This window comes from Belonocnema kinseyi, chromosome 7 (assembly GCF_010883055.1).
Source record: "Belonocnema kinseyi isolate 2016_QV_RU_SX_M_011 chromosome 7, B_treatae_v1, whole genome shotgun sequence".
Taxonomy (NCBI): domain Eukaryota; kingdom Metazoa; phylum Arthropoda; class Insecta; order Hymenoptera; family Cynipidae; genus Belonocnema; species Belonocnema kinseyi.
The window spans coordinates 92,421,955-92,434,829 of record NC_046663.1 but is presented as its reverse complement, the minus strand read 5'-3'; the positions used below and the strand labels follow the sequence as shown (position 1 = coordinate 92,434,829).

Here is a 12,875-nt window from a genome sequence, read left to right as displayed (position 1 = left end):
CCATCGCGCGCAGAGCTTCTTCATGCCCAAAACTGAATGCACGATATTGCCCACACGTTCCAATGATATGCCTACAGTATTAGCTACCTCTCTCAATTTCACATTGGGATCATTCAACATCATATCATGGATTTTTTCGACATTTTCTGGTGTAGTGATCTCTTTTGGGCGCCCAGATCGTTCAGCATCAACTGTGTTGGTACGGCCACAACGAAACTCGGTAAACCACTTATGAATCGTCCCAATCGACGGTGTAGAGTCCGGGTAATACTTATCCAGCTTGGCCTTAGTCTCGGATATCGTTTTCTTGCAAAGATAGTAGTGTTTGATCAAAACTCGAAACTCAGATTTTTCCATATTAAAAAAAAACTCGGAAGTTAGTCGCTTCTCAGTGCTGTAACTTGTAAATGCGTAAACATAAATGGCTGAAGTTTTGACAGGCGTCATTTGAAGGATCAAGCTCGACGAAAATGGTTCACATTAGTGAATACTAATGCCATCTCTGAGAATTTTCAGGTACTTATCAGACTGCCTAGTATTTTGTGATAATTACCAAGACCTCTTTAGTTCGAGAGAAAGTGTATGTTTTGTGACATTGGCATTGAAAATTGCGACCGAACAAGAAAAATACTAGAGAGAGTGAGTAATAACCAATTATAAAATTAAATAGAATGCCGCTAATAATAACTATCTACTTATAAAAACTTCCGCTCTCATTTTGTTTTTCTTTAATATTAAAATAATATTAAAATTTTCTAAATAGATCGGATAAAAAATTTAAGAATTTATATATACAAATATTGTATATTATATATTCTTTAATGATCAACTTTCGCGTGATGCATGTAATTTTCCTTTGAGAAAAATCAATCAAGATTATAAATATTATAAAAACGAAGTATTGAAGAAGAGTAGACTCGAGATGTTATCTAATTAGCCCAAAGTAAGATAAGATATCTTTGCTAAGAAGCTAAAAACTAATTTAAAAAAAAAATTGTTCCAGGGAACCCTGTTCCCTGGAGAGTTTCTAATTATTGGATTTAAAGATTTAAATAAAAAAGAAGAAAAACTTGACCCTGGAAAAAGTTTTGGCAGGTTCTACTTTGAAAGTAAATTACTTCTACGTGCTTTATATGTGCACTCTATTAAAAGCTATAGACCAAAACAAATATCCTAGAACTCATATATCATATTAATAAACACTTGAATAGAATTCTTAATCAAAAGAAGATTTGTGTAATAAAAAGTAGTTTAAAAATAGTATATATTATCAAATTTTTAATAAAAAAAACCATTCCGTTTAACAAATTAATTCACTAAGCCTTTTCACTAATGGTTAGTAAAAAATGATTGATTGAAAGAAAATTTCTAATAACTAGCCATAATAAGTGAGCAACTTAAGTGGAAAGACTGGCAAAAAATGTATATGTATAAAGCTAAAAATATTTCGAAACCAAACGTTTAAAACTCAACTTTCTCAAATCGAAATGTTTTGAATGAAGCCTTTCAAAATGAATTAAGTTATTATAAGTTTATGAACGGTGAGTTCGAACTAAAAATACTTGAGACTTGAAAGGTTTAAAACTGCATAATTCCAATTTAAGAAAAGTTAAAATTTTACTGAATCAAACTTAGAGCTTTAAAAATTAAACGAAAAAACGTCTCGAACATCAAATCTTCAAAAATCTTTAACTTAAGATTTGGGAGTTGAAAAATTTGTATTTGAAAAAATTTAATCGTGAAAAATTTCAAATATTAAACGCTAAAAATGCGAATATTTTTTATTGAGGCTATCAAAACTGTAATAGTCTTAAACGGCAAGCATTAAAAAAAAACAATTAAATAGAGCTTTTGAAAAATGTAAAGCCCTGAAAATTCTAATCCAATAACTTTTTATTTTGACATCAAAATATCTTTGTAATGTGCCCGGAAAATGCCGCAAGATATCAAAAATAGAAATTATATTCAAAATGTTTGCCAAGCACCAGTTTTCGACACCTTCTTTTGGCATAAATGATTATTCAAAGCTATTTTTCAACTGTTTATAATTTACTAAGACAAATGGTTAAAAAAATTATTCTTTTAAACAATTAACTTAATTGTTTAAAATAATAATTGTTGTTTTAATTAGTTATGAAAAAAGGAAATACTGATTTATAACGAGCATAGTGTAAAAAATACGTTAAAACTAGAATTTTCTCCACCATTCCAATGAAAAGGCACAAGTGAATGATTATTATTAATAGTTTAAACAATGTTCACACTGCCTTTTACAAATGTTTTACAAATGTTTAAACGAATGGAAAGTATTTAAACAATTGCAAAATGTCCTAACCAGAAAAATATTACTCTCAATATTAGTTCATTGCGATATTACGTAAAGAAGATACTAACTTTTCACAATTTTGTGGTAAAAATAAATTATTGTAGAAAGAGAAACTATTTAAACAAGTTAAAAATATGTTGAATAAAAAAATATAACACATAACATTTATGAACTGTAGCATCCATCCCGAAAAATGATAACTTTTCACTATTTACTGGGGATAACAGTTGGTTAAAAAAATTATTAATTTTTTCAAACAATTTAAAATTAACTTTATGATATTTGAGAACTAGTTTATTTGATCATTCCTCTCTAGCTTGAAAAAATGTTTGTATCTTATTTTTGGACCACCCTACCCGTGTGGAAAAGTTTAAAGCCTGGTGTCAGGTCTGGCCCAGGTTCGGCTTTATCTAGACTGTCTAGTCTGGAAGATATGATATTGTCCAGATCTGATTTTAACTGGAAGGTTTGGTCTGGCCCAGGACTGACGCTGATCAGCTATCCAAGACCAAAGAAAGTTATAAGTTCGATCACCAAATTTTTGTTGGACATATTTCGAAAAAGTTACAGGGTGCTTAAAATGATAGAAAAAAATTGCATACTATAAAAACAAGACTTTTCCTTATCATTTTAACAATCTGCTCTGGCCCAGATTTGACGCTGATAAGCTAAATACACTTATATTCAAGAATGTTTTGTTTCCAAGTCTGGAAAGGCCTGGGGCTAACAAAAACAAAGTTATATTTTTGGTCAGGCCCAGGTCAGAAAATCTGGTCAGTGTCAAGCCTGGAAGCCAGAGGGTTTCTGGTCTGGTTCAGGCCAGTGCCAGAAGATTTTTGCACACAGAAGTCTACAAGTAGCCTAACTGGTATTAACTGGTTGATATCAGAATTTTTACTCTCTGTACTATATTGTAACCTGTATAATAAATGAAACTCGTTTTAAAAAGTGTCTTCAAAACACAGAACAAATGTAGTATTAACATAAGAAATTAGAGCACTCACCGCAAAATGGCACGCCTTCCGGTGTCCAGGTACCTTCCGCTTGACATTGTCTTCGCGCAGGTCCAAGAAGTTCAAACCCCCTCTCGCAGGAATAGGTAGCAACTGATCCTTTTGGAAAATAAGAATCCCTGAGCAAAATTTCTTCCTCGTCGATCACATCATCGGTATCGACACCTGTAAATCGAACGCTGCTGTGTGCAGGAGCCCCTGGGTAACCGCAACCCGTTCCATGCCCACCTGCAATTTCACACATGCGTGCATCAGTGTCACAGCTCGAATCCAGGTACTTTCGCGTACTTAAGTATAATGGCAATGACAAACCGCTAACAAACGCTTACGGTGACAATAGCACTTGTCATCGATGAATAGTAAGTAACAGCCGGAGCTTCGTAAAAGTACCGTTTCAGGACGTGACGTTCTCATTGAACTTAAACTCAAAACAAGTTCTATTTAAAGTTACTAGACGCATCTGGTTAAAAAGTGTTTAGGTTTTTTAATAAAAAATATGTTTGATATGTGTAGAAAATTCTAGTTAATAAACTCTGGTTGATTTTTTCTGATCTAAGTGCTTATTATATAAAATTCGGATGAAAATATTCTAAAGGGCGTTGAAATCAGGACCCAAACTCAAAATTGAATTGCCTCATTTTTACATTTTCATCAGAGAAGGTATTAGATTTGTGTAAAATTGAAACCCCCCAGTTTTTGTCAAATGTCCACGTTTCGAGACCCCCTGAATCCGAAAAACAGGTTTTTACGAAAGGGTCTGTATGTATGTCTGTATGTATGTATTTATGTATGTATGTATGTATGTATATATGTATGTATGTCTGCCTGTGATCACGATAACTTTGGAAAAAATTAATCTATTAGATTGTCCTTTGGTACACTCGTTTAGTGTCCTAAACTAAAGGTCAAGTTCGTTAGCCCGCCATTTTGGAAGAAAATTAAAAAAGTGGGCACATTTTGAATATTTTTGAGACCACTTTTTTCAAAATTCAAAAATTCTCTGTACGGTTATTCATAGTATTCAAAAAATTGAATAATGTATTCTCATGAATTTTTTCGAAAAATCAAACACTACCAGAGTTATAGCATTTTCAAAAGCTAAAAAAGGAAACTAAAATGAACATTTTAAGCCAAACAACGCATGATATAAAAAAAAAAAGAAAAGAAAAACGTTGCTTTTTGAAAGCCCTAGAAGATTATGATAACAACTTTTTTAATTTGGTCGAAAAGTTGAAAATTCCAAATTTGATCGTACCAACAATTTTTGAAACCACGTTTCTTCAAGATTTAAAAATCCTATGTACGGTTTTTCATAGTAGTCAGAAATTAAAAAAATGTATCCCCATGACTTTTTTCTATAAAAAGAAAATGACCACAGTTAGAGCATTTTCAAAATCCAAAAAAACAAATTAAAATGAACATTTTAAGCCAAACAACACATGATATGAAAGAAAAGTCAAGAGATGAAAAACATTGCTTTTTGAAAGCCCTACAGGATTATGATAATGTTTTAATTTGGTCGAAAAGTTGAAAATTCCAAATTTGATCGTACCAACAATTTTTGAAACCACGTTTCTTCAAGCTTTAAAAATTCTATGTACAGTTTCTCATAGTAGTCAGAAACTCAAAAAATTTATCCCCATGATTTTTTTATACAAAAAGAAAATTATCAGAGTTAGAGCATTTTCAAAATCCAAAAAAAAAAAACAAAAACTAAAATGAACATTTTAAGCCAAACAACGCATGATATGAAAAGAAGGTCAAGATAAGAAAAACATTGCTTTTTGAAAGCCCTACAGGATTATGATAACAACTTTTTTAATTTGGTCGAAGAAAGTTGAACATTCCAAATTTGATCTTACGAAAAAATGTGAGACAAAACTTGTTCATCCAAAAAGAAACTATAATTTTTGATAGGACACGGAGTTTTTGCTTTAGTCGTAAAAAATAACATTCAAAATGAAAATATTAAATTTTTTTGAAAAAACGACACAAGGTATGAACTAAAATTAACAGACAAAAGTTGTTCGCCTAAAAAGATCTATACATTTATTATTAATCATTTTTCGATAAGACGAGTATATTTTCTTTTAACCGTAAAAAATAAGATTAAAAATAAATTTTTTTGTTTGAAAAAGGACAGAAAAGACGAAAAAGTACATATAGGCTCCTATATAGGAGCCTATATAGGTTCCTGTATTAGATCCTATTCAGATGCGCAGCAGTTTTCATTTAATCGTAAAGATCAAGATTAAACATTTTAAAAATTATAAAAACAAGGAAATAAGAATTAGTATGATTTAATTTTTATGCATATTATGAATTGTAATGATAGAAATTTATTAACACAAGACATGTTTCAGCGCAGATTAGAATACAAGTTGACATGTTAGAAAAAATCGAGTGCGAAGCGCGAGATACGTGATGAGAATGTGTTCGTTAAAGCCGAAAGAGCTTTAACAAAAGAGAGTTAAAAATCAAAAAATTACAGTTGCGATTGCCATCAGTCGCGTGCCGTAGATGCGCTTAAACTCTCGAGCTAAACTCTTTTAACGAAAGAGAATTCACAATCACAAAATTACAGTGGTGGTTGTTGAATTATCAATTCTCAACAGTAAAAATAAAAATTGTTTCGAATTTCAACAGTTGCATTATTATCAGTTGAAAATTGAAGTAAATTTAAAATTAAATCTTCAATTGTTGTTAAATACAACTATTGAAAATAAAATGTTCAAATATCTTGGATTTTTAACAGCTTCATATTCCACTGCTGAATTTTCAAATATTCTATCATTCAGAAACATGGTAACTCCCTTTCTCCAAAATATGGAAGTTTAACATTGTGACGAATTTTGACTTAGAACGTGGATATTTGAAAATTCTGTTCTTCTAACTCAGAATAAAAATTCTTTTCCAGAATACACTGTTCCAAGTCAATTTATCATTCTTTACTGAAACTCCCTGTTATAATGTAAAAATTATCATTCTTTTAGAAAAATCCCTGTCCCAAAGTCAAAAATATAAGTCTGTGGCAATTTCCGATACCAAGATTATAATTCTTTACGCAATTTCCTATTTAAAAGTCAAAATTATATTTCTTTACGGGATTTCCCAGTCTCAATTATAAAAATGATATCTTTGCTGAAATTCCGTGTCCCAAACTCAAAATTATAATTCTTTATTAAATATTTACTTTTAATTTGCATATTATTACAATCGAGAGAGGAATCCACGTAACTGAATCACATCTTCGGTCATTTCCAACTATTCTCGATTTCCCGATCGGGTAGACACCCTGCTACAATTTTTTTTACACATACAGCCAGTATTGATTTGTTGTTTGTTATCACACGTCCAAAAGGAAATATTTATTATTGGTTATTTATATAAACATAATACAAGAATCACTTATACGATCAATTTGATCGAATTTCGAAATTAAATTCCTGTGTTTCAGAGGAATGTCTCAATTACGAAACGAAAAGCTTTTTCAGCTCGTTACAAGTCGAAGACAGTTCTCACTAGTTACGGAAGCGATAGTGCCAAGAAGACAACATCCTGTCTGTGACATAATGTAATCGCGATAGGAAGTCATCGACGTTGCCGAAGAGGTGTTCTTGGATCGGACGACTACTGGCTAAGAAAAAGAGAAAATAAACGATTATGGCTTCAGGATTCCTGAAACAGTTTTTTCCTGTGGTTGCATGGTTTACTTCGAATGCTTCATTAGTTATAAAGGAATTCTAAAAATTGAATACTAAAAAGAGGAGACCACCAATTATTGTGAATTTTAGTTTCGTTTTAGTTTTTAGAAGCTATGCCGATTGTTCAGGCAAAAGCGCTTCGGCTTCATAGCCGGAAGGTTGCGTGTTCTATTCTCACTGCCTGCACCTTTTTTGTTTAAGAAAATCTTTATAAATATAATTTCAGAACTTTTAACTTATAACTTCAAACATTAGGCAAATAATAATTTTGTAATGCCATTTTTCATGGAAAAAATTTCTTTTTTAAAGTTATCATTTTTCGCAAACAAATTTATTTTATATAATTGATTTAAACGAAAAAATTAGTTATGGAAAAAACATGATAAAGCCGAAAAGTCACTTTTTCTGTGAAAAAAAGAAATTAAAAAAATTATTTCAAAATAATTTTGAATATTATTAAAGGAAATTATATTTCTTAAGATTTAAAATAAATCAATACATAAAAAAGTGCAGTTAGCGAGAATCGAACAGAACATCTTCCGGCTATGGAGCCGTTACTAGCAACCGTTCAAAAGTTATTTTTCATTAAAAAAATTATGAACCGAAATTAAAATTCCCAAATGCCGGTCTTTTTTCTAAAATTTCTATACAAACTATAACCTATTTAATCAAATAAATCGATCTCAAAGTAGTACTTAAACCACGTGGCAGCATAAATTAATTTTCAAAGTTCCCTGACTTTTCCCTGATATTTCTCTCACTGATTTTTCACTTACCCAGACCATTCATACTTAATTACCAAAATTGGATTTTTGTAAAATTTGTACATAATATCTTTTATAAATGGAATAAAACAAATTTAAAATCATAAATCTAAATATAATATTCTCAGGGTTGTTCCAGCCTTATTTATTTGTAAAGAGTGACCTTTTTAAACCGAAAAATTGACTAAAAGTGGACAATGTGCATTAATAACAATGAATAAAAATAATTAATAATGTGACTACTGTTAAGGATAAATTAAGCACAAACTAAAAAAATCCAAACCAAGCGCACAAATTTAATATAGTTTATACATAGTGGAAAAATGATATACAATATGTTCAACTATGTATCATTTTTCCGCTTGAGAAAAAAAATCCGTGGAATTGAGGAAATTTAGACGAATTTAAGTAAATTCAAGCAATTCGAGAGAATTCGAAAGAATTCAGGATAAATAAATAAGAATTCGAGGTAAATTCCAAATAAATTCAAGTGAATTGCAATTCCTTACAAATTCAATTACATTTCTTTAAATCGCTTAAAATCATTCAAATTCCGGGGCTATCGCATGAAATCCAACGGATTTTTTTAAATATCTTAAAACCTTATAGGTCGAGTAAAATGGTTCCAAATCTTCCGACATTCTGGGGAATTATTTGTGACTGCACACATTAAAAAAATCATAGTAAATCCCTTAACGTTTTTTAAATCTCTCGAAAATATACCGGAATAACTTAAAATACCGTAAAATATTTAAAATCCTTTGAAAAGCTTTCAAAATACAGTGAAACTCTTCTATAGCGCCAAAACTCAAGATTAAAACTCAGATTACCCGTATCTGTCCTGTTTGGAAGAAGAGTGAAAAATCTCTTATTTTTAACTGGAGACCCATATCGGTATTTGATAGCTTTTTCAAAATATTCAAATTATGTATTTATAATTTTATATCTGATGTTGCTTTTCATGTGATCTCGTTCAATCAGCATAGAATTATCCTATAACTTAAAAACTTTCTTGAAATCTTTTAGAATTCCATACAATATTTAAAATTCATTATAAAATTTGCTTGCAAGTATTAACTATACGCTAAAATCTTAAAAATGCTTTGGAATCATTCAAAATTTTTTGATATCTGATTCATTCCGTAATACTAGCCCTAGTGATATACTTGACCCGTTAGTTTTACGGAAAATTCCGTAATATTACTCAACGCTCATCCTAGAATATTTAAAATCCTTCGAAATCCCTTTTAATGACTAAAATCTGTTAAATTTTTTTGGAATCTTTCTATATACCCTAAAATATTTCAAAAGAATTCAAGAAAATTTAGAAATATGTATATACTTGAAATGAGTAGTAGTTAACTCATGAAAATGACAAAAAAACGTCGCATAAAATATTGCAAGATAATGAAAAAAAAAACAATTTCAAGAATCCGAACGCTTTCAGAACTTTAATTTATTTTCAAATTAATTCCCCGTTCTCTAACCTTAATTTTGAACTTTTGTTAATTTAAAGTTTTAAATTAAAAATTGTGCTTAAAGTCCTGAACGCTTGTATTGATTGCTTTGCAAAATAGAAATAGTCAACAAAATTGATTGATACAATTAAAAAATAAACTTTTATCTAATGATAGAGGGTTGCGCCGACAGACATTTAACCGGAGGCGGCGATTTGAGCAATCTTGATCAGCGGCGGGCGGAGCGCCGACGCGCCACTTTTTTTGCTACTCGAAGGCGGCAGGGCGGTGCGTGCGTGACGGTATAGTTTAATATTTTTTCTGACATGCAGCTTGGAAACTATAAAAATAGGCAGGAACAAAATATAAATTTCTATCATAAAATATTTATTTAAATCCGTTAACTTTAACTCCTAATTGGTAGCCGGAATTTCCGCAACCAATCAAAAGCCACCGGATCATCCGGCGAGAAGAAATCCTTTACCATTTAAATATACCTGATTCCGTCAGCGCACCAATACGCCGCCGCACCGACGGCGCTGAATTCGAATCAGCGGAGGCGCGGTTTTGAAGAAAGATGGCGGCAGCGTGGCACGGCGGCGCAACCGTCTACCTAATAAATATTTTTATTTTTCTTTTATTTAATTTTATTTAATTAAATTAAAAAGTAAATAAATACATTTTAATTAATCTGTAACTTGAACATTCAGAACTTCAGGAACGGTAATTTGGAACATTTCAACATTAAAATTACTCATATGTTGATAAATTTTCATAAACCCGAACTCGACGTATCGGATCGGAATTTTCTCCAATCTGACCATAAAGTACCAAAAAAAATCCGATAATTTTTGAAAATTTTCGGATTACGAATGCGAAACCGTCCCGAAGTAATTTTTTACATCGCTATACAGGCTTGCAATTTGAAAAAATTGAAACTCTGAATAAGGATTTTAGAAATAGTTAAATTTCAAACGCCATTAATTTTAATTGGTATAATTTGACTCTCTCATTTAAGGGGTAATTAGAGTAAGTGTGAGATTTCAAGAGTTGAAAGAACAATTACAAGCCTTAAGTATGCTATTTGCTATATTCTAGCTCTCCTTAAAAGCCTCGGAAATAAGAACACCAAAATTCGTGTCCCCCCCACCAAAACAGGAAATTCGCACAGCTGAGTGTTTTCATTGTCGCTCATTAACATGAAAAGTGGTGATCGTTGACGGTTACAGATAAATTGGAATTTATTGAAAAAGTCTCTAATATTCATCAAAACGGCAGATAAAAGAAGAAATCAATTCATGCAAAACGCGTAAAAAATATAAAGTAACTTGGCGTTTTTGCACTTTAATGCTAAAACGTTCTTAAATATTTATTTCAGGCAAACAAAAAAGATAAATTTGACTAATAAAAAAGGAAAGTGATTTATTAAAGAAGTTTCACTCTGATACAGTTACGCAAAAGGGGAGCCAGCATTTATTAACTTTTTATCGATCAGGATCCTAACGCGCTTTCTAACGTTATTTACATTTGAACCACAGGTGAACATAAAATATTATCTTACTATTATTATTATTATTATTATTATACTTACCAATATGAGAGACTTTATGAAGAGAAGAGAGTGTTTTAAGGCGTGTTATAACGAAAGATTACTTCTTGTAAAAGAAAAGTAAAGATCTAATATTTTTACAATAATTTACCTCGTAATTTATTGAAAGTCGCCCAATTTTCACTTATCTGGAAATTTGTGTTTAAAGAGGTTTATAAAAGAAACGGGTCGTCCATAAACTACGTTACCAATTTTGTGCTATTGTTTATCCCCACCCGTCCCTTTCTTTGACTAGAGTAGTTTCTGTCTTATACCCCCCACCCCCACACCTAAAGTAAGGTAGCCCAATATTCTCTTAAAAAGGGAATTAGGGTGGTTTTTAACGAAAATAGGCGAATAATAGGGTCCAAATATTTTCAACAAAAAAGTTGAATTTTCAACCAAAAAGAGTTTTTTTAACAAAATTCACGAATTTTTAATTTCACAAAGATGAGTTATTAACAGCAAAAACATAATTCTGAACCAAAAATTTTCATTAACAGCCAAATAATTAAAATTTTAAGAAAAAAAGTTCATTTTCAAGCCAGAAAGATGAATTTTCTACCGATAGATAAGTTTTTAACAAAATAGTTGAATCTTCAAATACAGTTTAAAAAATTAATTTGAAAATAAAAAGAATTTTCAACGGTTTAATTAAACCATAAAGGACGAATGTTTAACCGAATAGTTTTGACTTTCTACTAGATAGTTGAATTTTTAAGTCAAACAGACGAATTTTCTGCAAAACAGATCAATTTTCGACTAAAATGATTAATCAGTAGTAGCAATTTTTTAGAAAGTAGTTAAATTTTAAACCAAGAAGTTGATTTTTCAACCAAAAAATAATAATTTTCAACAAAACAGTTCAATCAACTACCAACACAGAATACTTTTCAACCGAACAGTTGAATTTTTAACCAAGAAAGATAAATTTTCAATTAAGAAAGATGACTTAATTGAAATACAGTGAAACTCTTCAATAGCCCTCCCTTCTATAGCCCTTTCGAGATTTGAGGCCGCGCCGCATGTAGGTGCTATAATGAGTTGTCTATAATGAGTTAGTTCCTACCCACCGTGAGCCCCAAAATAGGCGCTATAAAAGAGTTTCACTGTAACTGAATGTTCAATCTACAAAGGTGGATTTTCGTTCCAACGGTCGAAATTTTCAAAAAAAAAAAGATTAAAATTCAATCAAAATCAGTTGAATTTCTAAGTAATAAAAAATGAAATTTTTAGAAGACAGTTGAATTATCAACCCCAAAAGTTGAATCTTCAAAAAAAAGTTCATCTTCAACCAAGAAAGATGACTCTTTTACCATAAATGATTAAGTTTTTGCCAAAAGATAAACTTTTAACAAAACAGTTGAATTCTCAAACACACATATTAATTTTCGAGCAAGAAAGATCGAGTTAAGCAAAGTACTTGATTCTTCAAACAAAAAATACGACTTTTCAACAGAATGATTGAATCATCAATCAAAACAAATTAATTTTCAAACGAAAAATTGAATTTTCTACCAAAAAGAATTAAAGATAAAGTCCATACCAAGAAGAGAGGAATTTTCTACAAAAAACATGAATTTACAGTCAAATTGTTGAATTTTCTACTAGAAAAAATTAATTTTTAATACAAAATTTCACGTTAAAAAAATGTAAGTTAGATTTTCAATTAAAAAAATTAAATCATGAAAGAAAAATAATTTCCAACCAAACTTTTATAATTTCAGTTAAATAGATAAATTTTCAAATGAAATTATGAAACTTTAACAAACAAAACATAAATTTTTAACAAAAGAGTTCAACTTAAAAGATGATTCTTTAATCAAGAAGATTACTTTTCTAAAAATGGACTAGGTCAATTTTCAAGGAAAGATATGAATTTTCAAACAAACAAAAATTCATTTTTACTAAAGTAGTAAATTTTTCAAATAAACAGTTGATTTTTTTTACATTCACGTTAGTTAAATTTTTAACAAAGTAATTAAATTTTTAATTAAATAGTTACTCTGTTACCAAACGTAGA

The 12,875-nt window shown here is 30.3% G+C and overlaps 1 protein-coding gene across 1 annotated transcript in view; it reads right to left on the bottom strand.

Annotated features, from left to right (window-relative positions):
- The window catches only part of LOC117177458, a 97,416-nt gene that overhangs the window by 70,814 nt on the left and 13,727 nt on the right, over positions 1-12,875 (bottom strand). Inside the window, exon 2 of the mRNA XM_033368164.1 lies at positions 3,331-3,567. Within this exon, the coding sequence (XP_033224055.1) occupies positions 3,331-3,567 (237 nt within the window). The remainder of the gene's footprint in view (positions 1-3,330; positions 3,568-12,875) is intronic.